This window comes from Lutra lutra, chromosome X (assembly GCF_902655055.1).
Source record: "Lutra lutra chromosome X, mLutLut1.2, whole genome shotgun sequence".
NCBI lineage: Eukaryota > Metazoa > Chordata > Mammalia > Carnivora > Mustelidae > Lutra > Lutra lutra.
In genome coordinates this window covers 34,252,363-34,279,364 of record NC_062296.1, presented here as the reverse complement: position 1 = coordinate 34,279,364, position 27,002 = coordinate 34,252,363, and the positions used below count along the sequence as shown (strand labels likewise).

General features: G+C 39.0%; 2 protein-coding genes and 1 long non-coding RNA gene across 5 annotated transcripts in view; 2 read left to right on the top strand and 1 right to left on the bottom strand.

Annotated features, from left to right (window-relative positions):
• Window positions 1–9,479, top strand: part of LOC125092144 (uncharacterized) — a 52,690-nt gene extending 43,211 nt beyond the window's left edge. For all 3 annotated transcript variants that reach the window (XR_007124837.1, XR_007124835.1, XR_007124836.1), the window contains 2 exons: window positions 3,510–3,610; window positions 9,384–9,479. This is a non-coding gene — a long non-coding RNA (uncharacterized LOC125092144). The remainder of the gene's footprint in view (window positions 1–3,509; window positions 3,611–9,383) is intronic.
• Window positions 1–27,002, bottom strand: part of TRPC5 (transient receptor potential cation channel subfamily C member 5) — a 254,572-nt gene that overhangs the window by 80,959 nt on the left and 146,611 nt on the right. The window contains exon 3 of the mRNA XM_047716493.1: window positions 15,670–16,191. Coding sequence (XP_047572449.1) covers window positions 15,670–16,191 — 522 coding nt within the window. The remainder of the gene's footprint in view (window positions 1–15,669; window positions 16,192–27,002) is intronic.
• Window positions 9,524–26,177, top strand: TRPC5OS (TRPC5 opposite strand). The gene is made up of 2 exons (XM_047716495.1): window positions 9,524–12,465; window positions 26,150–26,177. The coding sequence occupies exon 1, from the start codon at window positions 9,679–9,681 to the stop codon at window positions 10,009–10,011; it is 333 nt and encodes a 110-aa protein (XP_047572451.1). The 5' UTR covers window positions 9,524–9,678; the 3' UTR covers window positions 10,012–12,465; window positions 26,150–26,177.

The following is a 27,002-nucleotide window of genomic DNA, read 5'->3' as shown; positions in this document are numbered from 1 at the left end:
CTCTGAAGCCAAGATTTAGGGACAATTCCATGCTAGGTCCCACCAAGTCAAGATGGGGAGCTGTTCTCCTGTTTGAATAGTTTTGAGGAAATTCTTTGTCTGTCTAGGAAAATAACCAAGAGATACATTTTCAAAAGTGGTTGTTTTTCTCCAGTGACTAAGTTGGTTTTCAGAAGGGTAAGCAAGAATTTGTGATTCTCTCTGCAGCAGTGAACAAATTTGGAGGAGGAGGAAAGAAATTCAGTACAATTCAGTTTAAATTGACCATAAGGACGTTTCCTACTCCCTCTCTTTCCAGTTTCTGTTTTGAATTTTTCATATATTTTCAAGAAGGGACCATGTTTAGCTCTTCAGCTGCACAATTCTTTCCTTTCTCTCTTGATAAATTAAAGATGGTTCATGGGGATTTTAAATGTCAGATCCTATAACAGGCAAATGCCTTATTGCACACAGCTTTTTTTTTTTTTAAAGGCAAAGGTTTGTCACTTTAAAAAAAGAGTTTAAAGGGTAAACACTGTTGTGCTCATTGTAACCCCCCAGAGAGCACCAGCTATGTCAAAATCATAAAATTTGTCAGGGTGCCTGGGTGGCTCAGTCAGTGAAGCGTCTGACTCTCTATTTCGGCTCAGGTCATGATCTTAGGGTCATGAGATCGAGCCCTGTGTCAAGCTATGCACCGGGCATGGAGCCTGCTTGTCCCTCTTCCTCTGTTCCTTTCCCAGCTCTTGCTCTCTCTGTCAAATAAATAAATAAATAAATAAATAAACAAATAAATAAGATCTTTTTAAAAATTATAAGATTTGGCCTTTGGGAACAAGGACCTCTTGATGTTTTCCTCAGGGGTGGGGACAGCAATGAAAAGTAATGTCTGGATATCTGGGTGTTTTTTTTTTTTAAATCTGTATTGAATGCATGTATTCAAATGGTACTGCAGCACCGGAGAAGAGAGCATTATGAAAAAATTTACTGTTTGTAGATAGGAACCTGGCACCTATACTCACCAAAGGTGCATTTTAATCTCTGCCACATAAGTGCCTCTGTTCCCCTTGGATATGAACTAATTTACCTTGCCTGATGCAGAGAAGCTTATCGACTATAAACATAGACCCAGAGGATTTGGGATTCCTTTGCTCCTTTTCCATCCTACTGTTAGACACTTATTGTCAGTTTGCTAGTTATAAGCATCACAAAATACCGGGGTAGGACTATCAGCTAAAAGAAAAACGATGACTCTTGATTAGTTGTGCTGACAAAAATGTCCTAAGAGTGAGATTAATAAAAACCTATGGGGTTAAAGACCGTAGTTATCAGATGGCCAGCTTGCTCTCTGGGCCAGCTGTGTTTCTGAGCTACTTGTAAGATGTGAGTCATCTCATCTTGTGTCAGGGTATAACTGTATCTAGCTATAAGGCTCTCTTACTTTACTTAGCACATGAGCCAAATGGACTCTGCTCTGTACCTTCAGATGTCATTCCATTGTCATTGGCTGTGATGACTGGTTTGCTAAACACCAGCAAGGCTCTCATCACCGTCTTGCTGTCCTTACTGGTTTTACCAGGATAGAGACCCAAAGTTAAAAGTGAAACATTTTTTTTGAGATATAACACACATACAGTGAAGCACACAAATTTTAAGGGTACAACTGAATTTTTTAACACATATGTAATCATATTATGTAGAAGCTTTCTAGCACCCCAGAAAGCTTTTTCATATCCCTTGCCAGTCAATAACCCCCACCCAAAGGTAACCACTTCATTCACTTCCATTCCATAGACTTGTTTACTTGTTTTAAAATTTCATGTAAATGGAATTATACAATATGTGCTTTTATGCATCTGGTTTCTTTTAACATTCTTGTACATTTTTTTGGGAGGGACATTTGTACATTTTTCTTTTAGATACTTAGGAATAGAATGGCAGGGTCATGGGATAGAGGTGTGTTTGGTTTTAGTAGATACTGTCAGAAGGTTTCCTTTTTAAAAAGATATTTATTCATCAGAGAGAGATTTAGAGAGAGTGTGTGTACATGCAGAGGGAGCAGCAGGCAGAAAGAGGAGCAGGCTCCCTGCTGAGCAACGAGCCTGCTGCAGGATTCCATCCCAGGACCCCGGGATCATGACCTGAGTCTAAAGCAGATGCTTAACCAACTGAGCCACCCAGGCATCCCTGTCAAACAGTTTTCTAAAGTACATATACCAGTTAACACTTCACCAACAATGTATGAGAGTTCCAGTTTCTCCATGTTCTTCTCCACGCTTGGTACTGTCAGGTTTTTTTCCATTTTAGCTATTCTTTGGTGGGGTTTTGTTTGACTTATGGTGGTTTTAATTTGCATTTTTCTGATGTGCAGTAATGAAACCTACTCATATGCTTGTAGGCCATTTGGATGTTCTCATCTGTGAAGTGCCATTTAATTCTTGTAAACTTTTTTTTGTTTTTTTTTAAAATTGAATTCTCTTTTTCTTATTGATTTGAAAGACTGTAAATTATGTATATACTGGATACAAGTCCTTCGTTAGATATACACATACATACTGTGAATATTTTTTTCTAGTCTGTGGTTGGCCTTTTCACCCTCAAGGGGTCTTTTAATAAATGGAAATTATTTATTTTTATGAAGTCCAGTTTATCAGTCTTCTTTCATAGTTAATATTTTTTGTGTCAAATAAGAAGGTCAAGAAGATATTTGCCTATGGTTTGCTGTTGGAGATTTATTGTTTTATCATTCATATTAGGTCTATGACCCATTTACAATTATTATTATTATTATTATTATTATTATTATTAATTTTGGTATGTGATATGAGATAAGGTCATGGTTCTGTTGATTTGTTTGTCCTTGTGCCTGTACCACACTGTCAAAATTACATAGCTCTAAATTACATAGCTAGCCTTCATATCTGGCAGTATATGTCTCCCAGTTTTGTTTTTCAAGATGTTTTGGCTATACTGAGCTCTTTGAAAACCCTTGTATGTTTTAGAATCACTTTGTCCAAAGTGCCCTTTGGGGATAGTTTTGAGTTTATTAACTCATTAGCAACCCCACAGCCTCCCAGCTACAAAATCTAGGTACCATTTTGAAGGAGGGACTGGTAGTGTGTTTGTGGCAGTTCTCTTCCCTCTAATGAGAATTTGTCTTGGAATACCATAAGACTGTGGGCAATTTCACCCAGTTTTTCCATGCTTAGTAAGGAGCCTGGAGCTCAGCTGACTTCAGATGAAGAAAACTAATCCTGAATTTCAGGGTTCTCAGAATTCCAATCCATTACACCAACCTCAAATGTTACGGAGATTTCTCCTTTTCCACAATAGCGTCCTTCTGCCTTGGCGCCAAACTTCATCTTCAGCTTGTGCCCAGAAAGAGCGAATGTTTCATGAAAAAAGCTCAGGATGACCAGCTCACTTAGGAAAGGCTCTGTGCTGTCAGAAATTTTTGTTCATCTTGTTCCACAGATCAGGAATATCTTTACATATTGATTTTGCAGTTTATCCTTCTTTTTGTTTTTTAGTTTGTGACAGGAGCGTTCACATTCCCGCTTGAAAGTGAAAGTCCAGAAAATATTCACGGGTTGGAACCTTGACTTTCTCATCCATCTCAGCTCTATCACAGGTGAGTAGTTTGAGTGTTTGGGCCAACTCAGTAGGTCAGTGGAAGGGCAGTTAAAATGGCCACAGCATTTCTTTTACAGATGATGAGGATCCCTGAGGGCACTGATCAGGTTGTCTCCATCCCTCTGCCTTAGGGCTCACAGTCAACTTGGAATTCAGCCAGTTTCTAGGGAAGGCAAATGGGACTAACATTCTCAGTTCTATCCCTGCTCAGAATGAGATGTTGGCCCTGGTCTTAACAAGGCAAATTTTGCTCTATGTAGGCACCTGAATTGGTGCCCTCTGGCATAGGACTTTAGGAGTCAGACTTGGGCTGACTTTTGGTTCTGCATCTTTACTTGACCATGTGACTGTGGGCAAGTTTGTTAATTTCTCTGATTCCCAATTCTTCTATCTATAACTTCATAGCGTTACTGTGAGGAATAGACGTCCTAATGTAAGACAAGTGGATTTCCCAGAGACCTAATAGGTCTACACATGTGAGTGTTTATTAGAATAATTATTTATGGGCATGTCATCTCATCTCATATATGGTTCTTGAGACTGGGATTATGCTTGGTTACAGTTTTGGAAGGAATAAAATTTACATGCAATGAGATGTACACATCTTATGAGTACTATTTAATGAGTTTTGACAAATGTGTATTCATATTCCTTTGTAACCCAAAATTCTATCTAAAATATAATCATTATATTATTATATATCATATATTATATAAGAAACTTATATATATAATATATGAATATTATATATATTATACATATAATATATATGTACCATATATATTATAAAAGAAAGTTCTCTTATGTCTTTTCCCAATCAGTTCTCCCCTAGATGCAACCACTTTTCTGATTTATTTTCCATCATAGGTCATTTTGCATTTTTTAGAATTGCATATGAATGGAATCCTACAGTATGTATTCTCTCATGTCTGGCTTCTTTCGTTAAGTATAATGTTTTTGATATTCATTCATGCTGTGGTCCCTATCAGTAGTGGCTTTCTTTTCCTTGCTGATTAGTATTACATTGTATGAATATACCACATTTTCTTTATCTATTCTCCTTTTGATTGAACTGGGCTCTTTCTTTCTTTTTTTTTTTTCTGTTACGCATAAAGGTGCTATAACCATTCTTCTAAAAGTCTTTATGTGAATTTCATTTCTCTTGGTTAAATACCTCAGAGTGAAATTGCTGGTAATCAAGGTAGGTGCTTGCTTAGTTTTGTAAGAAACTGCCAGACATTTTCAAAGGGTTGTACCATTTTATATCCCACCAGCAATGTGTGAGAATTCTGGTTTCTCCACAGTTTTGTCAGCATCTGGTGTTGTCAGTCTTTAATTTTAACTAGTTTAGTTAGTATGTTGTGGTGTCTTATTGTGATGTTAATTTGTATCTCTTTGATGACTAATGATGTTGAATATGTTTTCATGTGCTTATTAACTATTTATTTTTCTTCCTTTGTGAAATGTCTGTCCAGATCTTCTGCCTATTTTTAATTGGTTTATCTTTTTTTTACTGAGGTGTAGGGGCACTATTTTTTAATTGAGTTGTCATTGACATATAACAGTATATTAGTTTCAGGTATATGACAGAATGATTTGATCTTTGTATATATTGCAAAATGATCACAACAATAAAGTCATTAACATCCATTAACATACAGAGTTAGAAAACATTTTTTCTTGCTATGATAATTTTTGAGATTTACTCTTTTAGTAACTTCCAAATATGCAGTACAGTATTATTCACTGTAGTCACCATGCTGTATGTTACATCCCCATAACTTACTTATTTTATAATAGAAAGTTTGTACATTCTGACTCCATTCACCCACTTCACCCACTGCCCACTTCCCAGTAGAGGCTCTTTGTATATTCTGACAAGTTCTTTGTCAGATATATGTTTTGTGAATATTTTCTCTCAGTTTGTGGACTGCTGCTCATTTTATTTACCATGGTTTTGGTGAATTGGCTTAACTTTGTACTCCATGCTATGCCTATTCACAGCTGCAACCTGATAATATTTTCTGAATGAAAAAGCCAAAAGTTGTCTTCTAGCCTATAGGTATCATAATGCAAAAATGCACTGAATGCATAACAAGAAAGGATGGCTAGGGGAGCTGTTTTAGGTTGGAGGGTGAGAAATCGGAGATGATATTTAAACTGAGACCAGAATGACAAGAAGCCATTTTTTTCCCCTGGGAAAAGGGATCCCAGGTAGAGGGAACAGCTAATAGAAGGGCCCTTAATGAATCCTTAAACACTGTGGGTGGAAATATAAATTGGTGTAGCCACTATGGAAAACAGTATGGAGCTTCCTCAAAAAATAAAATATAGATCTACGATATAATATAGTGATTCTACATCTGAGTATTTATCTGAAGAAAAAAACACTAATTTGAAAAGATACACATACCCCATGTTCATTATATAATAGCCAAGGTATGGAAGCAATTTCTGTGTCTATCAGTGGGTGAATGGAAAAGAAGATGTGATTTATATACACAGCAGAATATTACTCAGCCCTAAAAAGAGATATCTTGCCATTTGCAACAATATGGATGAATCTAGAGAGGGTATTATGCTAAGTGAAATAAGTTGGGCAGAGAAAGACAAATACTATATGATTTCACTTATATGTGAGACCTAAACAACAAACCAAATGAATAAAGAAAACAAAACAAAACTCATAAATAAAGAGAACAGGTTGGTGGTTATCAGAGCAGAAGAGGATTGTGTTGTGGGCAAAAAGGGTGAAGGGGGTTAGCTGCATGGTGATGGAGGGCAACTAGATTTATTGTGTTGATCACTTTTAACATATGCAAATATTAAATTATTATGTCATATGCCTGAAACTAATTTAATGCTATATACTGATAAAAAAAGAAATAAAAATAAAAACAAAAAGACTTAAGAGATATTTTTTTTAAATGGCCCTTAACATAAGTTGGGGGTAGGCACAAACTATCCCGCATACCCCTTTTAGGCAAACTAAGGTGTCAGAGGTTACTTGCTTTAAAAAATTATCAAAACTGGAATAAGCTGATGCTATAGTCTTACTCTTTCTTAGTACTGCAGTACTTAGCAGTTTCTTAACACCCTTCTTGTCTTCCCCAACACCCCAGGTCCTAGGTTCCACGATGCTTTGAGGCTAGGAATTTTGGATTAGTTAACACAATGGTCAACAGGGTTAAGGCTAAGTCTGGTATTTTTTTTCCCTCAAAGGTGACCAAGTGATTGAAGAAATAAATCAAGGTTTGCATAAGTAAAAAGCAATTACACTTATCTTTATAAAACAGAAAACTATGAAATGTTCCACCTCTCTGCTTTGTACATTCAGATTGTATAATGTAAAACTTTTTCAATACAATATCAATTCAATAAGTGGAATATAATTTATTTTTGAAATTTCCCCCAGTTTAGGGAGAGATAGAAGAAAAGATGGTGGGAAGGGATAGTGGAAGATGGAGATACAGAGAGAGTAAAATAGAATGAAACACATAGATGAATAAATGGATATCTATTGAGCAAGAAGAGGAATAACAGAGTTCTCGAGGGAGGTAGAGATGCTGAGAACACAAAACAAAACAAAACACCTAGGTGAAGGAGAAGCCAGAAGTTAAATCAGTTTTGTGTGAGCGTATTTCTCTTGTGCCCTTGGGTAATGGGTACCATAGTAGACTATTGCTTCCTTTGAAAAATGTGATGGTACTCTCTAGTAATAACATACACTTTTCTTCTGTGTTTCCTTTCTGATCCACACTCTACATTAATACCAGATTCCTCTCATAATTTCTTTTCATTATTTCTTTCCACCAGACTGCTTTTTCCTCTAGTCAAAATGCAGATATTTTTTAAGCTAATAAAATAACCTCCACTGCCCATTCTCCTACATTTCAGATGAAAAGTTACCTATACAACCATAATCATGCCTTCTGGTCATCATGGTTGTGACTCTTCTTGGGGCAAACTTCACGTCTACTGTCAGGATTTTGGACCCCCCAAAAAAAAGTGTGGTTCTAAAAGAACTTATGTTAAGTGAAGATAGTATATAACTGAGTGGGTAAAAGCAGGTCCCGTGGAGACCAGCAAGTTCCATGTGAAAATCACAGATCATCTGGGCAATCTTTCTGTACTCCAATAAATGTCTAAGGAGTACAGTTAGTCAGAGATAGTGCCTTTGGTTTGCTGGGCCCCACTCTGGTCAGAACTGCTGTAAATAGGGCATTGATAAATTTGGCAATATCCTAAAGGAGTGAGGTGGGTGGCTGCTTCCTAATACTTTCCACTAGGAAAAGCTCGACTGAGGCTAGAGAAAAAAACCAGCCCCATTTGTAGGACTGGTGGCTAGAAATTCAATGTGTATATGTACCTAAGGAAATAATTGGTCAAAGGTATATATAGCTAAACTGATCAGCCGTGGACTGAAGATGTATGCCATAATAAATGGAACATTACAGACTGGACTATTGCAGGAAAAATAATCTGGTGAAGGGAGATAAGAAATTGTTGAAAGAATTTCAGCAATTCATATAGGACATGTACCAACACATCAGAACAGGAAGACACAATAATCTGTTTAGAGTAAAAGAGGAGACAATCTGACCCCTAAAACTAATGTGGACTCTGCAGTCCTGGGGACTCCCAAGTCCCAAATCACCTCCCTTGTCAGTTCAATTTAAGGTCACAGAATGGGCCCATGAAGCCTTATGGCATTTGGACATGAATATCCTAGGTAAGCAGAGGGGGAAGAGTAGGGGGAAAAATGTATGAAGCAAACAAACAAGTGAGTAAGCAATATGAGACATGTCAAATTACTAACAAACTCATTTTTTTCTTTTTTTTTAAAGATTTTATTTATTTGTCAGAGAGTGAGAGTACACAAGCAGGGGAGCAGCAGGCAGAGGGCGAGGCAGGCTCCCCCCTGAGCAAGGACGCCCACCCCCCCGCAATGCAGGACTCAGTCCCAGTACCCTGGGATCATGACCTGAGCCAAAGGCAGATGCTTAACTGACTGAGCCACCCAGGGGTCCCAACAAACTCATTTTTAAGAGGAGTGGGGCATGTTAAACCAGACCAGTGTATGAAGTAGATGATACTGGGCCAAACTTTAGATGTTTAAACAAAGAATATTGCCTTATAGAAGTATAAATTTCCTTGCCTTAAAAAAGTATAAATTTCTTCAAGAAGAGGGTTTGCAGAGCATACCAGGCATACAGATGAGAATAATATGTTCATGCCTTTAGACAAAATTGAAGGAACTGGTTGCTAGATATGCAGTATTGGCAGTAATAGGAAATGACCAAGGAACTAATTTTACAACAGATGTTGTCCAAAATTTGGCAAAAGACATAGACTGTGGAACTTTCATTTCACAAATTCCCCAGGCTGCAGGGCCAATTGGAAACCTTAAGAATTGAAGACTAAAAACACAAAGAATTTAACAGCACCAGGTATAAATGGCAATGCAGTAAAGGTGCTAAAAAAGACAGAATTAATTGAGAGACTCTGAGTGAGTGTAACTTCTTCAATAGAGATGTTCAAGAAAGATGGGCAAAAAAATCTACGCTTACTTTGTTCTCAAATCTTGTAAGAAGAGATCATGATGAGAAGTATGAAGGAAAGAGAGTATGAGTAGTAGATCCTCATAAGGCCATCAAAAAGGAGGATCCATAGCTAGGGATACTCTTTCAACCTTATCCTATAGCCAGAACCTGTAGGATGGATAAAGACTCAAGAATACTAATCTTTATATTTTTCTTTTCTATTATTAGATCTGCTTTGCTGTTTTCTTTTGGTGGTGGCAGTCTCTCTGGTGGTCATTATAATTGCAGTTTACTGCCAACAAAAACAAGAGCGCCATATGTAAGTTTTCTGGGAGGTTCACCAACTTTATCAAAAAGTGCTATAGGACTACTGGTCTTATTCTGTACTTGATCATATTAACAGCCTCATTTCTCAACCAAACCAACCATAGAACCATTACCAGCCCCACAGGATCCATTATCACCTAGAGGCCATTTGCTACAGCTTTCAGTAATATTTATCTACTCAGGAGATCACTGAGGCATGGAGTCCACATCAGTCCCCGTGCTGGTTGCTGGACTTGTTGATTGTGTAGCCCAGTTAATAAGAATAGCTGAAGAGCTTTTACAGCTGATTTCACAGGAACAAGTTCCTTGTGTAGAGCAGAATGATAGAGCAGAAGAGATAGAAGTGGATGCATCTTCTCCTGAGGAGGCTTCGCTCCCAGACCTTGCTGATTTCTCAGACTTAGAGTCAATACTTATACCAAGAGAAGATGAAGACCTAGTCCTTGACATAGATCAAGCGATGGTAGACATAGAAGACTTATATGAAGATGTACTCTCCAGTATAAATGATGACCTAAGAAGTGGTTAAGACCAAATTTGCCCCCAGCAGCATGTGAGAACTGATAGTTTTTCTGTTTTAAATAGATTCTGATTTTTCTGAGTGTTAACAATGTTTTCTCCTAGTTCTGTACATTTTCCTTACTAACACCTTATAGAACAAGTTAATACTAGATTTACTTCCAGTAGAAGCTGGTCTCTTTTCTTCTTTATGTTTCTTTTAAAAGCTGCGACTTTAGCCTTTCTCTACCTGTTCTTGTTCTTCTGTTGGGTTTTCTAATAACAGAAGCAAATGATACCAAAAAAAGAAACTCCTCACCTAACAATGGAGTTAAGACCTCATGGACTCTATCATGGGTTGGAACCCAATGTCATTGTCATGCAAGTGGAAACCAAAAGGGGAATATTCCCCAAGATGGTATTATAATGAATACATCACATTGACAGGACAGCATTGGGACACTTTTACTTGAAAAGATAGAACTCTTCATAGGCCTTTAGGGAGAAGATTTGTCAACCAAAGGATGTTAGGGGAAGCAATTTTTGAAAAAGCACCATCTATTGGATAATATAACTGTTTTTTGGATAACTTTTGCCAGGGAAACCTTTGAGAAAGCTGAGGTGAAGAAGTTCCAATGCAGGAGTATTCCCTCAAATGATGACCCATACTACAACTAGTCTTCAGTATTGTTCCACAAATGGAGGAGAAATTATATCAAATAACAATGAGAGTGGTACTAGTACTAGCAGGTCTAAACAAAGCCCCAGGAAGACTGTTCACCAATGCAGTCAAAGGCTCAGACATGACAGTCCACAAATAGAAGTGGATAAAGTATATCTTCTTGGGTATAGCTAGAGTTATAAAGAATAGCTGATAGGCTTATTATAGTGAACCTGCTGCCACCTTGACATAAAAATCTTAACTGTTGACAAATGGCAGCAATAATGAATTTGAATAAAATATGGATTGGTATTTAGCCCTAATAATTCTACAAATACCAGAAGGCTAAAATGCAATAGTTGGAGGACTCCTCTACCCATATTAAAATAGAAAGAGACCCAATAAATGTGTGGGAAGTTCACTGCTCATACTAATTCCATGCCATATAGTAATCTTGCTTCCATTTGGACAAATAGCTACCCTTTAAACAAGCCCATGGACACGATGGTCCTCCTTCCTAGAGAATGGCCTTTGCATCTTAAAACATGGGCAACAACTGGGTAAGGCATAGTAGTTACGACAGATTGGTGCATTCATATTGTGAAGAAATGATAAGTAGAAGTCAATCCACTCTGGTGAAAACCAGACTATACCCAATTTGTATAGAGTCCTAAGGTATATTATTAGCAAAAAGATTAAAAATACACTGAATACAGATAGCTTCAGAACTAACCAACATGACAGATGCTGCATCTAATCCTAAGTGAGGTCTATATACAGGGATAATTAGCTGCTTTTAAAGGTAAATGTGGGGGAAGCTAGAGATCCAATGTGGATAAGCAGTAGCAAGAGAAGCATAAGTTAGTTTTGCCACTGAATTTCAGGTTGAGTATACGTAACAAATTAAAGAAAAAGACTTCTGTATAAAAAAAAAAACACCACATATCTTTTTGAAAATGAGAGGAACTTAAGGGAGATACTCAAACATGTTATGATACTGTTCCACAATAGACTGCTACATGGAGTAGATGAGGATCCAGGACACTTAGACCAGTGCCCAAAGATACAAAGAGGAGAAATAAAATTTCTATCACCAGGAAATTACTGTGGGTTATTACAAGTCAGACCAGATAGCAGATTAAAGGACTTCACTGCTGTACTAATTGGACAAATCAAGCCTTAGTTTCCTAGGGTAGGGGACTCTAGCTGTTGTGGTATGTCCAAAATGGCAAATAAGAGATGCGGTGCAAAGGCACTATATGAAATTAACTAAAATATAGCACTGGGAAAACAAGAAGAAACGGTTTATCCCACCATTCCATTTGGAGCAGTTTTATAAGGAGGACTAGTGATCAGAGTTAAACAAGGAAATCTGTACATGTAGCAACCAAGAAGAATCACAGAGGAATTGGATAAAAGTTAAAGGATAGAATCTATGCTTTAATTAAAGGTTTGGAAACAGCTGGGAAAGATATATACTCTCCACTAGGAATTTGGACTTTAGGAAATTGGCTTTAATTTTGTGTCAGAATAAAACCCAGAGCAGGAGTATTTGGGCAAGATCAGGAAACATCCAAGGACAGACCATCAATCTGCTACAAATTCTATTCAGCAAGTATTTTCACTGTAAATGGACAGTTCTGGTGCTCCTCAAATATGATTGATACCAACGGTAGCTATTCCTCTATGTAAAGCTCTGGAATATAGACTTTTTAACAATTCCACAATGGATTAGTGTGAGCTCATTAAAACTGTTACTATTAGAGAATGCAAGCAAGCATACTAACTAAAGGTGACCATCAAAATACATCAAGAGAAATCTTTGTGACTACTCCAGACTTTGAAACAAGATAAAGCTTGAACCAGCCTATAATGCAACTAATACTCAACATGGTCCTTATATATCAAAGCTGGAAGATGCTGCAAACTCGTAGTGTGTGAAGCTGGCTAGCCTTCTGGCTAGATGAGTCATGTGGAAAGATTGTACTACAGTAGCTCCTCAGAATTGGATAAAATATATTGTGATGTTTGCTTTGATTGTGTGATTACATGTATTTAAGAACTGTTAAGATGTAAACCCACTCCAAACAGTGGGTTGTTGTATTAAGTATGATTAGAGTTGATAGTGATTAAGAAGTAAGTGTAGGCAATAATAAAGTACTTAGGAATAAGAGCTAGTAAGGAAGTATTTTTATGAGAAAGTGATAAGAAGTAAGTGTAGGCAATAATAAAATACTTAGGAATAAGAGCTAGTAAGGTAGTATTTTCAGGAGTGAGTGATAAGAAGTTAAGTGTAGTGTTTGTAACAACATAGTTAAGAATAAGAGCTTATAAGGAAGTATTTTTGAAAGAAAAGCAGTAAGTTGCATAGAATAGTCATGCAGCTATTTAGGGTGGAAAGCCATGGTATGAGTTAGTTCTTAAGCAGGTTTATGAACAAAGCCCTGTTTTTATCATATGCAAATCAGCTAACCCTAAGTCTTTGACAGTGATAGAAATCGCTGATTGGCGATCGATAGACATAGGTCATGCACTTAAAATCTCAATTAGAAGGAGATATATTACTTAATTTGGCAGTCCACCTTTGAATGCCTCTGATTGGAATCCTGGATTTCTCCTCCAGGAGAGTGGAGAGAATGGCCGGTCCTTTATTTAAACTAGCCGTTTTCTGAATCTTCTTGAGACTGACACCAAAGCCATTTCTTGTATGGCGTGGAGGGATAGAGAGGGAGACAGGCTCATCATTCTGAGTCAAGCTTGAGAATGTGAAAACCAAGGGAGATAGGTTGGAGATGGCAATGAACTGGGAGGGATTAGTTTTCATCCTTGTGTGTTTTGGCTAACTTGCATGAGAGGCTGCAACTATGTAATTGTATCCTTATGTGATGATTAATGCCAGTCATTAAATTAGAATTGAATATCATCTTTGTTACCGATCTACACTGTTTTATTGCTATGTGCTTTAACATATTTTAACTAATAAACTTTCATTCATAAATCAAAGAATTTGTGTTCATTTAAATTACCTGGTGGTGAATTTGGAGGTCCCAAATGAGCATAAAAGAATCCCACATGGCAGAAGATGGAGTACACTCAGAGACAGTATTGTACCAGGAGTTGAAAGTTCTACTTCTGGCTTTGTCCTATGATCCTGAACAAAACTCTGAAATATAGTCCTTTCTTGTTTGTAAAATGAGTTAAAATAATTTTTCTGCCTACCTTCAATGGTAATAAGGATGAAATACAGTGATAAAGTTTTCAAAGACTTTGGTATGGTATATCTGACAATGGGACGGTATAGGAAATCAGGACTTTTTAGAAATATCTGAAAAATGTCCATGTGATAAATCCCAAGGGTCTATGTGACACATAAAGATTATCTAGTAGTTTTATACCTGTTTTCTGAGAGATTAAGGCTTTCTTACTTAACTGCATGTAAAGGTTATAGTTTGGAATCACCTTTTGTTTCATTCTTCTGAGCTCTCTCTCTCTTTTTTTAACCACGTGGACTCTTTTTGGGAGTCTATTCCAGTGCAAATAGGAATGATAATGAGGAAAAACCAACAATGAAAAAGATCTCCAGGAAACAGTAAATTATATTCCATTTCAGGCTAAGATTTTGTTCCTGAGGGGTTATGTAATTCTGAACACTATTAACCCACTATTACCCAACTAGATTTCTACAATGATTTTTTTTATATCAAACTTGACTATTGTATTCTTTTTCTAAAAAAGGATTTTATTTATTTATTTATTTGAGAGAGAGAGAGCAAGTGAGAGCAAGCGAGCACGAGTGGGGTGTGGGGGGCAGAGGGAGAGAGAGAAGTAGACTGCCCGCTGAGCAGGGAGCCTGACACAGGACCTTATCCCAGGACCCTGGGATCATGACTGGTCAAAAGGCAGATGCTTAACCAATTAAGCCACCCAGGCACCCCAACTATTGTGTTATTGTATTGATAGCCTTATTTCAATAGACTAGAGGTATTGAGCCATTGTATTGGGTTTATATTTATTTTTTCAAGGACCCTATTTCTCCAGTCCGTATTTAAAACTTGTTTTTCTTCTGCCTATATATCCCTTAGCTCACAAGCCAGTTAGCCAACCAACTAACCAACCAACCAACAAAACATTAAAAAAAAATTAAAAAACCCTAGTTCTTCAGTTATTTGGGAGTTATTTGTATTGACAGATACAAATATCCATCAGTCTTAAGGTCACATCTCTTCAGGGTAATAAAGAATCTTTGGAGGTGATCTCCATTATACCTCTGAAGGATGGAACTTCACTTTAGCAAGGTAAGGAAAACCACTGAATTCTCTGTCCCTCACAATTTCATCTTAAAAGCCTTAGTAAAATGCTGAAAGCATCTTGAGGGATTTTTGAGATTAACATAAGTATTCATGTAAAGTAGACAGGGAGCCACAGTTATGAAATATGACCTGTGTTTCATATTCCTTTGAATATTCCATATTCCTAGTGTTTCAGATTCCTTTAATCAAAGATGTTATTAACAATAATAATTCATTTCCAAAAGCATCCAGACCATGAGCCCTCCATAATTACTGACCACCATGGCCCCAGTATGTAGGGTGGGCTCATTTGTTATGTGTTCTTATAGAAGTTCTCCTTCAGATCACTTATGTTGCTTGTAATTACATATTCACTAATGTGATCATTTATGTAATGTCTACAACTAGCTTGTAAGCTTCATGAAGGCAGGGTCAGTGCCTGTTTTTTTGTATCCCAAACACCTAGAACAGTGCTGAATAAGCATTTTTTGAAACAATGAGTACTTTCCTATCAACAAATCAGATGGTCAGCATTTTCCCCTACTTATCTCTCTATAAAGAAAATATGTGGAGGCTGTATGTATCTTGGATAAATGAGCCTCACTGTTTTCTTGAGTCCTGTTGAACCACTCAATTATGAAGACTAAATGGTAGAAACAATGTTGACTCTCACTCACTCTGCTGCACTGGACTTCGGAGGGCTTAAGCTTTCCTGAAAGCAGAGAAAAGCTCAGCTTACCTCTTTCTGGTGGTATTTGATTGCCACCTTCAGCTTGGCCAGGTCATGGTACTTCTGAGGGTCAAGCTCTTCACTGTGGTCATCTCGATGGTTGAGGATGATTTCCAACTCCCGGGAGCTCCGAGCTTGGTCCAACAGGTCTTTGGCAAAGAGTTTGCACTGTTGGGAGAGCTCCTCATACTCGGCCTTGAATTCATTCTCCACCTTGCTGAGCTCCTTGAGCTCCCAGCCTAGGCGGAAGGCAGTTAGGATAGGGTCCTCACTTGACAAGGCAATGAGTGAGGGGCTTGCTAGAGCTTTATAGATGTTCAGCCGGGAGCGGGAGTGGCGCAGGCTGTCCACCTCTGAACTGGACACACACTCCACACAGTTACAGCGGATCTGGTGGGGTCGTGGGATTGTGACTCGTTTTTGGACAAGCAATTTGATGATCTCGTAGTTGTTGGTGTGGGCAGCCAGCATGATGGGAGTGATGTCTGGTGTGAACTCAGAGAACTGGGTATCCATCATCAGGGTGGGGACCTAGGTACAATAAAATAAAATCATAAAGGGCATGATTAAGTCTGGGAGAGAGAGGTTGCATAGAGTCCATCCAATGTTAGTGATTCAGGAATTGGAGTCACCATTCTCTTGTCAAATCCCCTCATTGCCATAAGTACTTGTGGAATACCTGCCATATGCCAGGCACATGACACTTTATTTGTATTTACTCATTTAATCCCCATGACCTTGTGAGGTAAATATTCTCCCCAAATCAAGAAGCTGAGGCACACAGAAGTTAAAGAACATACCCAAGGTTACATACCTTTTAGTAACTGAGCCAAGATTCAGACCCAGGCAGTAGGACTCTAGAGGTTGGTTCTGAAAATTATGCAACCACAATATGCCCAGTTCTGTCTGAGACATGATGGGGGATATAGAAAAGTAAGGAGCATTTTCTCTTTCTGGCGCTTATTTGGGTGGATCAGACTTACATAAAATTGGTAAGTAGGAGTACGTAGTAGCATGTGTTCCGTTCCAAACGAGCAGTAGAGACTGAAGGAATATTTGAAAGTCTAATGACAACCATTAATTTTAAAGACCATGCCACTAAATCAAGCCCCAGATGTTGAAGAAAAGACAATTTCAGGTCGTTCCAATTGACTTTATATGTATATAAGACTTCAGGGGACCAAAGACCAACTTCTTGTAGGTCCCAGCAAGGTAAAGAGAATCTGTTATTGTCAGAAAGAAGTGCTCTGTAAATGAAGACCTCTTGGCTTGGGTGAGGGGTTACCAATAGCAAAAGGGACATTTGATAGCATCATTCTGACTATGATGTAATAATGCTTGGTGTTAATAGCAGCGATTGGAGAAAGATCTGGGGTCCTTTGGGTATTCAGGAGAATTTTTAGGTGAGTTTGCAGAATCCGATTAATGAATAAAAAAAACTTTTGGTTTTAAAATCTGTGTTTTGGGACCCAGTCTGTTCTCAGTGTAATAGGGAAATGAGGGCAGCTCTGTACTCACAGAAGAGTCTCAGTGTGGTAGGATCTAGAGCAAAGGAATAGGGAGCACTGGAATAGTCAGAGGAGGCTTCATGGAGGGATGGAGCTGAGTATTGAAAGCATGGATAGGATTCCAGGAAATTGTGAAATATTGATCTTAATATACTTTGAAGAAAATACTTCCAAATACTCATTTGAATTGGGGAGAACAAAACATGGATAATTGAGATTCTCATGGAATAGACAAATACTGTTTTACTCAATAGTTTCTCTTTACTCTTAAAAAACCCTTTTTAGAACATTGAAGTTCGTGATGAACAGACAAAAAGATGTGTTCTTTGCCTCCTTCTCACCTTGGGATGAAGGATTCACAAACAGGAAAGTGATCAGAAAACAGGGAGTGGGAGAGGGGTGGAGAAGAAGAAGGGGGAGGAGTTTGCAAGAAATTTGTTTCTTTCATGGAGTGGTTGCATCAGCCTCTGAATAGCTGAGAGCTAGTTGTTGTTAAACATTTAGAGGAAGCAGCTACAAACAAGACAGCAGGAAGTGAGCAACTGTCTCATAAAGTAAATTGGACACAGGAAAGAATAATCTCCAAAATTAACACAAGCCTACAGGCTAAGGAAGAAGTAGGTCTGAGTGGGCCCATTAATAAATGTAAACACAACCGACATAAAGCCTTGAGTTGGGGGAGATGGTAAGTGAACAATGTGTCACAGTCCACTCAGAAGAAAGGAGCTCAGTTCTGGAAATCTGCCCCTTTCCTGTGGACAGAAGCATTTCTCAATCTCTGCTATGCTCCAGAGGCAGGAGGTGGCAGGTGGAGGGAGGATAGCCTGTAGCACAGGATTCCCTGGGTTGTATTGGAGGAATTTGTCTTCCCTGCCATGGTGTTCTTCCTGTCATCTTTCTCCCCCTACTTCTTTGCTCTTTCTTTGCTCTTTTCTTACTCTTTCTCTTTCTTCTTTCTGTCTCTCTATGCCAGTGGTGACAAGCCTGCCCAAGACAGACAATAGTACATGTAACTATTACTTAGCACCACTTGTGTCATGGAACTGAAAGGTTGCTGTCTATGCTAAAAGCTGACATGCTTTCTGGAGCAATCTGATTCCATTGTCTTTGACGTAGTGCTCAACAAGGAGTCTCTGATTCTCTATTTGACTTACTGAGTATGTGACACAAGAGAGGAAATCTTTTTTTTTTTAAAGATTTTATTTATTTGAAAGAGAGACAGTAAGAGAGAGCATGAGATGGGAGAAGGTCAGAGGGAGAAGCAGACTCCCGATGGAGCAGGAAGCCTGATGCAGGACTCAATCCCAGAACTCTGGGATTATGACCTGAGCTGAAGGCAGACTCTTAACAACTGATCCACCTAGGCGCCCAAGAGGAAATCTTTTTAAAAGAAAACTGGTCTACAATGACCACATATGTCTTCCCACCCTCCAGTCAACCTTATTATTCACAAGTTGCCACACCCATCTCACTCACTACTCTCTGGGTATATAGCCTTGTGGGAACCCCCGTGTATGTAGGGATCTCCCCATTTCTCTGCCAGTAAAGAGCCATTGTGAGGCTTGGCTTCTTCAATAGCTCCTCCTCTTAACTTGATCCTACTCCTTACTGACTACCCAGATGTTGTGGGCACTAGGTTACATCAAAGATCTCACTTTTCTGATGCTGCCCCCTTATATTTTTCTTTAATTACTTCAAATACACATTTCTTGCTTCATCAGTAAGATTGTGATCTAAGACAGCTCTGTCTTAGACTGCTTTTGTTTTCCTTCTAGCATCTAGTACAGTGCTAGACACACAACATGCACTGGGCCAAAAAAAAAAAAAAAAGGTTTTCTGTTCTCAAATTAAGAAATTGACTCATTTACAAACCTGGCTGGCTCCCATGATCTGAGTCAATGTGAGATAATCTCCTTGGGTCTTTCCTTCTCATGTCCATCTGAGAAAGCAGTAGACATTCCAAGACTAAGGAGGGTTAGCAAATGGGCTTTATAGGGAATATCTTGAGGTCTCCCCAACCTAGGATAGTCCCTGCCTGCCATTTTCTCTATTCTGGTGTTTTAATGTGGAGACTCTGACCCAAAGTCCACAGATTTATACTGCTCTTCCATTCTCTGCTTCTTTTCTCATCCTGCTGCCTTTCTAGGGAAGGCACCATGAGTTATCATCAGGCCAGCCATGGTAGAGAAATTTTATAATGAGGGTGAGACAATTCTGATAATACTCAAGACTTTGTGATATGGTCTACAACAGTAGGTAATAGAAATGAAGGCTACATGTGGGTGCATATGCATAATTTGGATAAATGTGTGATAGGAACTAGTGAACTGTAGGGCACCTGCCCTCTGAAAGGGGGGTATTTGCTGCTGTGTTCCTTGTCGTTATAAAATTGTTATAAGCATGTGTAAGGGCTCAGTATTGTGCTTAAGAGAAGTCAGAAATAATGGATTTTGTGGTAGAATTTCTTATTTTGTTATTGAATAACATCTTTTTTTAACTTGAAGTATAATGGGCAGACAATATCTTATTAGTTTCTGGTGTATGTCATAGTGATTTGATATTTTGAAACGTGATAAAAAAGATCCCCATGATAAGTATAGTTACCATCTGTCACCATTGAAAGTTATTACCGTATTGTGGACTGTATTCCCTATGCTGTACATTACATTCCCATGCTTTGTTTTCTAACTGGAAGTTTGTACCTCTTAATCCCCTTCAGAGGAGAATTTCTTAAAGTTTTAAATGTTGGCTAAAAAAGCTTAAAGATAGTATGCGGTTCCAACAAGATACATATATGAGGCAATTTAGGCTTGAGTGAACCAGTTTATGACCTTTGAGCTAACATTTAACTTATGGGATGAAGGAGGGGTAGGAGAGGAAGGTGGACATTTAGGCAGGGGCCAGATGATGAAAGGTCTCATATGTTAAGGAATTTAATGTTATCTCTTGGCCATGGGGAGCTACTGAAGAGTTGTTTTTCTCTTTCTTTTTTTTTAGAGAGGGAGGGGGAGAGGGGGCAAATGGGGAGAGAGAGAGAGAGAGAGAGAGAGAAGAGAATCTTAAGTAGGCTCCATGCCCAGCTAGGAGCCTGACATGGACTCGGTCTCACAACCCTGAGATCATGACCTGAGCTGAAACCAAGAGTCGGACGCTTAACCAACTGAGACACTCAGGGACCCCTAACTGAAGAGTTTTAATCAAGGAGAGTGGCATAGTTGAACAAGTGTTTTACAAAGATCAGTTTGGCCCAAGACTGGGCAGTTAAATATGCTGGTAAATGTTTAATAAGAATCTCTCCATTAAAAAAAATCTTGATTTGTAGTGTTTGCCAATTTCTGTGGTTTAAGTATTCTCATTGTGGCCGATTTCAAGCTACCAATATGACAACATAGAACCCAGAGTTGGGAAGCAGTATGTACAACTAGCTCTCACCACCCAGTGTAAGCCAGCTCTAGCTTATCACTGGATGACTTTCAGAAAGATAAGACTAGTTAAAATGTTGGGTCCATGGTCAAAGGAATGAGACTGATACGAAGCGAAGGTCAAGCAAAGCTTTACTTTGCGCCAAGCATCGAGAATCAAACTGACTGGCCAGGGCCATCTCTTACAAAGAGGCGACCTCTCTCTGCCTTACAGACTAGCTTTTAAGGGCAAAGGCCATGTGGTTGGGCCATGTGGTTGGGCCTGGCCACGCACAGGTGGCCAATGAGATTGTAACACACAGAGAAAGCTACGCAGTCATGCTAGGTCACACATAAGTGACCAATTGAATTACAATTTACCCTATAGTAGCTATTTGAACTAGCCTATCACCTTGGTCAGAACTGGCACCCAAAAGGTACCCAAAAGGCGGGGCCCATACTCCTTGGTAGCTAGGGAGACAGTATGCACCCCTACTGATTGCATACCTCCACCTGGCCTGACCCACCCTTGTATTTGGGCTTTGTTACCTGGGACTGGTTTCCAGGACTTGTTTTTAAGTAAGTCCCCTGGGGGGGGGGGGTAGGATCAGTTTAAGTTTTACTGCATAAACAACAAAATCATTGTTTAATCCAAGATGGAATCACTCTGGCTAAATAGGCCCTTACAAAAAGATCTCAGTTCAGGTGAAGAGATGGTGGGATCTTAAACTAGATAGTAATTCTAGAGATAGACAGGAGAGAGTAGATTTAAGACATTCACTGGATGTGTCAGGTAGTACTGGAAGAAGAAATCAAGAATGTTGCATGCTTGGTTGAATAGTGGTGTCATTAATTGAGATAGCTGATACAGGAGGAAGAGCAGGTTTGACATTAAAACGAGTTCAATTTTGGACATGTTGAATTTGAAGTACCTGCCAGAACAGTGGCAAGAAATTGTATAACTCTGGTATGAATCTGAATGAAAGGTCAAGGCTGAAAATACAAGTGTGAGAGTCTTCTGCCTTTAAAAGTAGTTGAAACCAAGGGAGTAAACAGGATCAGCCTCAGCCTGCCCTAGCTCTCCTGCAGCTCTGCCTGCTGATCTACCCTAAAGACTGGGCCCAGTCCATTTCCAGAGCAAGTAAAGCTTGAGGTAGGGTGTGCTCAAGTAGCGGTGCTCAGCCTCCTCCATCCCAAATTCCAACCAGGGCATTCTTTGTTCTGTTAGTTTCTGAATCCCAGCTTCTTCCCCACTCGTGCCCTCATTTGTCAAATAAAATTTCTCTCTGGATCTTAATCTGAGTTTCATGTAACTGGTTTAATACTCCAGGTCTGGTATATTTTCTAGATTATCCATGCTTTCATTGTCTTTGAACTATTTTACAAGGCTGTAAATTGTCATGTAAATATTTCTTGTTTGGTGACAAGCAATTGATCATTGCCTTAAGCATCTGTTTGTAAATATTTGTAAATTTTTTTTTCAGCATTCCTGATGGCCTATATCAGGGGTCAGTAAACTTTTTCTGTAAAAGGCCAGATGGGAAATAGGTTAAGCTTTGTGAGCCAAACAACTCTGCCTTTGTGGCAGGAAAACAGCCATGGGCAATATGGAAATGAATGGGTGTGGTTGTACACCATAACATTTAATTTACGAAAATGGCTGATAGGGAGAATTTGGCTTGTAGTCCATAGTTTACAGACCCCTGGACTCCTGCATCCCTCAGTAATTAATAAATTAAATAAATTCTTTAACACGTGTTTACTTTAAATTTGTATAAGGATCATGGTTTAAACTTTTTTTTTTTTTTTTAGTTATCCTTCAACAGCCATTTTGTGTTCAGATTGAGATAAGGTGGAAAATTCAATTTCATTCTTTTCTTACCAAGTTTTGTCTTCTTTTTGAACTCCAAAATTATACTGAATGATATTGCGCTTCCCATTAAGAATTACGATTTTTAAAAGGAAAAGGGGGGAGGGGAATGAAATCAACACACCAAGAAATTAGATTTCTTTTCACATTATCTACTGCTCTCTTTCTAAAGAAACCTGGTGCATAAATGGACTTGAATGAGTTTTAAAATTTGCAATGTTGTGGGTTTAGGGAAAGGCCACTAAAGAAGTTACCTTGTCCACCTCTCCCTGGGGCTTTGCATTCAGACACTAATGAGTTTGCACCTGGATCTGCCCTAGGTCTCCTGTTGAAAAGCGAGCATTATAATCTCGGATCCTTTAGGATTAATGAGCACAGAACAGAGTCGTTAGGCTCAGAGCTCATCTCATAAAATTCAGTAGAGTGAACAGAATGAACTAAAATCAGCTTCTTTATATTTTCACCTAACTTCCATTGCCAGAGGATACAGAGGAATAGACAATACTCCACCTTCCCCACTCTCAGGACTGGCTGAGGCTTTTACAAAGTTGTTGTAGTCAAGGGGCCCAAATGATACATTTCATTTTCATTAACTTGTCACTGGACATAATCTGCTAATAGGAATTTTTCTGAACCCTATTGTTAATATCCTTAGGCAGCCACCCTTGCTGGAATTTATCACAAGTTTCTGAAATTTGTAATTAATGGGCAGACCCTTATCAGCAGCTACCTCATTTGTACCCACAATGTCATCTGGTCATAGGCCAAACCTCTCCAATTGGTGCTTCCTCATGCAGCTGGCCTGATAGCATCATGTTGGAAACAAATCTCCCACCTTGAGCCTGGATTTAGTGAAACTGCAATACTTCTTTTGTTACCTACAGGTTCTCCTCCTCCCCTGTCCCTAACATGCCAGATGAAATCAATGTTCAATCTTTTTCAGCAGTGCTGGAAATGAAATTTCGTTTCTCTGTATTACTCAAAAAATGGAGAACACGGGCATCTAATCACATCACATTACCAGTTCCCTACTCTGCCTTACCTGTAAGGTCAGTTAGCCAGTAGGGGTGACAATACATGAGCTACTTTGGAGCAGCCATTTGCATCAGATGGGAAATAATCTGTTTCCCAGAGTCTGATAAAAACAGAACCATCAGAATTAAGATTTGCTAGGTCTCCGCTAATTTCAAGGCCAAAGTATTTATAATCCAGATTGGAAGACAAAACCTATATGGGAATAATGTTACAGAACCCACGTGGTATTTTAAAAAAGTCAGTATTGGGGGTGCCTGGGTGGCTCAGTTGGTTGAGCGGCTGCCTTCAGCTCAGGTCATGATCTCAGAGTCCCGGGATCCAGTCCTGTGTCGGGCTCCCAGCTCCATGGGGAGTCTGCTTCTCCCTCTGACCTTCTCCCCTCTCATGCTATCTCTCATTCCCTCTCCCAAATAAATAAAGAAAATCTTTTTAAAAAAGTCTGTACTGATATGTAAAAATCAATAATGTGTATAACAATGCATAGCATTACTTGATTAACATAGGATAAAAATAATACTAATGGCTACTGGTTATTGAACACTTTCCGTATATCCGGTGATGTGGGAAGCAAAGGCAAAAGAAAAATTAAATTTCCTTACTACTTACAGACCATTGACAAGGCCTTGAAGTAGGCAGATTGACCTTCCTCTGGGAACTCAGCTGCCAGGATATTGACACTCTGCTAAGAGCAAAATGCAATGTTGGCTTAACATTGTCCCAAACTGCCAGGATCCTGTGTGTCTGTTTGAAACATACAGACATTCCTTCCTTTATCTCTGCCCCCCAAGATGTATGTTGGCATCCTCCTCCAAGCAGATGGCCCACTGTTTTGTATCTGAAGGGTCTCATGACAGAGATTTTATTAAACAGTAATAAATGACCTTTTCCCAACCATAGCTAGCCCCCTCAGGATCTAGGAAATCTTCCTTCCAAAATACCTTGGAGGGTTGTGCTGTCCCTAACCCTCGCTGAACTTGAAAGCATATAGTCCATCAGCCGGCACAACCCCAGTGCAGCTCTTTCTGCGCACAGATTCTGTCCCTGTGCTTTAAGAAAACCACCTTTTTACACTGAAGACATCTCAGGAATTCTTTCTTGACTCTTTGCTCTGAACCCCAACATTTCCATATCACCAGGCACCATGCTGGAGCATCTCATTTAGTCCTCACCATGGTTCTATGCTATAGACATGGTAATTATTCCCAGTTACACCCGGGGAAACTCAGTCTTAGAAAAGGTAAGTGCCTTGTCCAAGGTCATATAGCTAGGAAGTAGTCACCAGCACTTGAACCCAGGCAGTTTGGCTCCGAAGTCTATACTGTTAACCACTATACTACTTCACCTCCAACCACCAAAAGACCAATTATTTGATTTCATTACATCAACAAACAAATCTATAACAATCCTCACATTGAATATTCAGATATATCATAAGTATATAGTATAGGTTTTATTGGGTACTAATTGATTTCATCAGCTAATGTTCTACTTTAAACCCAGATAAACATTATATAACATTGCTCAAGGTTTGGAAGGCTATAAATCCATTCTCGATTTCTCAGCAGATGGAGGCTCTTAATTTTTCAAAAAGACAAGAGCTAAGTCTATGAGAAAATAAATATAGCTAACTCCATAGGTGGTGAGAGTTTATAAATTTAGGTTTCTAGGTAGAGGAAACTTAGAAAGTCATTCTTCTCAAATCTAGGTGGTCACAAACTATAAATGAATTATTCCATACACTTTCCTTTTCAAAATACAGGTATATCGAATGATGGGGGTCATCGACTCCAAAAGTAAGGTACACCTTTGGATAGATACTAGAAATGAAGGAGGAAGGGCATATGCTGTGGGTGGCTTTTGGGGAGCTAGCCCTCTGTGAAGGCATTCTGTGCACTGTTAAGATATGATACTTCCCAGGAAAATAGTGAAAAATGATGCAATGAGTTAAAAATAAGTAAATCAGGGCGCCTGAGTGGCTCAGTGGGCTAAAGCCTCTGCCTTCGGCTCAGGTCATGATCTCGGGGTCCTGGGATCGAGTCCCGAGTCGGGCTCTCTGCTCAGCGGGGAGTCTGCTTCCCCCTCCCCCTCTGTCTGCCTCTCTGCCTCCTTGTGCTCTCTCTCACTCTGTCAAATAAATAAAGAAAATCTTTAAAAAAAAATAAGTAAATCAGAAGATGTAGGTTATTATGGAAGTGGGAAAAAGGTCAGAAGTGAAGGGGCTGGTTATTGTGTTTCTAAGACCACACAGAGGAATGGAGCCCCAATCTGCCAATGTGAGTGTAGTTAGCTTGGCAGATAGTCCTATGGTGGAAATTGATACAAATATCTCTTTAGGAAAGCCATTGTTCTTGATTCATTTTTTTATAGGTTACCAAGTAATTTTTAAATTAAAATTTTCTTGTAGATTGCTTTATTGGGAAAAGGATACTACCAAGCTGATTCAGAATTTTCCATGTCATTGCTTATCACATGACTGGTGTGAGTTTGGGTAGCATGGTAATGGTTTCTGGACAGTGCTGAGAATCCGGTTGCAGAAACCTTAGTGATCCAACCAAGGCAGAGGACCATGTGAGGGAAACTAAACTGGCATCATCTATATCAGAATTCGATACATATTGACATTGATTATTTTCCAATTTTTCCAATGGGTACTGATCTTTTAAAAAAAATTTTAGGGGCACCTGGATGGCTCAGTGGGTTAAGTGTCTGTCTATGGCTCAAGTCATGATCCTGGGGTCCTGGGATCAAGCCCCGCATCAGTCTCCCAACCCAGTGGCAAGCCTGCTCTCTCCTTCCCTCTGCTGTTCCCCCTGCTTGTGCTCTCTTGCTCTCTCTGTCACATAAACAAATAAAATCTCTAAAAAATTGATTTTTAATTTTTTTAGAAGTGGGGAGGGACAGAGGGAGAGAGAGAATCTTAAGCAGGCTACACAGCCAGCATGGATTCCAACGTGGGGCTAGATCTCACAACCCTGAAGTCATGACCTGAGCTGAAATCAAGAGTCAGACACTTGACTGACTGAGCCACCCAGGTACTGACCATGGGTACTGATCTTGATAGGAACACATTTACCAGCAAAACAAAATCAGAATGAACCAAAAGAAAGTCTTTTGTGAAAACAAAAAACAAAAAACACAAAAAACAAAAAACGGAGCCAACAATCTCTATTTCTTTTTAAGTAGCTCACAGCCATACACTTGAAAAGTATGTTCATTGCCATGCAATTGAAAATTGGTAGGTATGACCAGAAGTGCCAATTTAGGCCTAGAAGAGCTTGCATGATTAAAGTTAGGCTCAGCTGGTTCTCAGACTAAATAACAAAGTTATAAAAGGGTAATTCTCACTATTACTCTCAAAACCAGTGTGGAATAAGGCTGGATAAAGAAAAGGGCCTCATGTTGGTTTGTGATATGTAAGAGACCTCTTAAAATGGTATAAAGAAAACGAGGCTGGAAATCTAGAGGCCAAATTTGTGTTAAATATTATCAAAAGTATTCTCTCTGTCAATAATGATTTTCATCTCATGC

Excerpts from the sequence above, each read along its gene's own strand:
- TRPC5OS (XM_047716495.1), top strand. The coding sequence starts at position 9,679 with ATGGAGTCCACATCAGTCCCCGTGCTGGTTGCTGGACTTGTTGATTGT.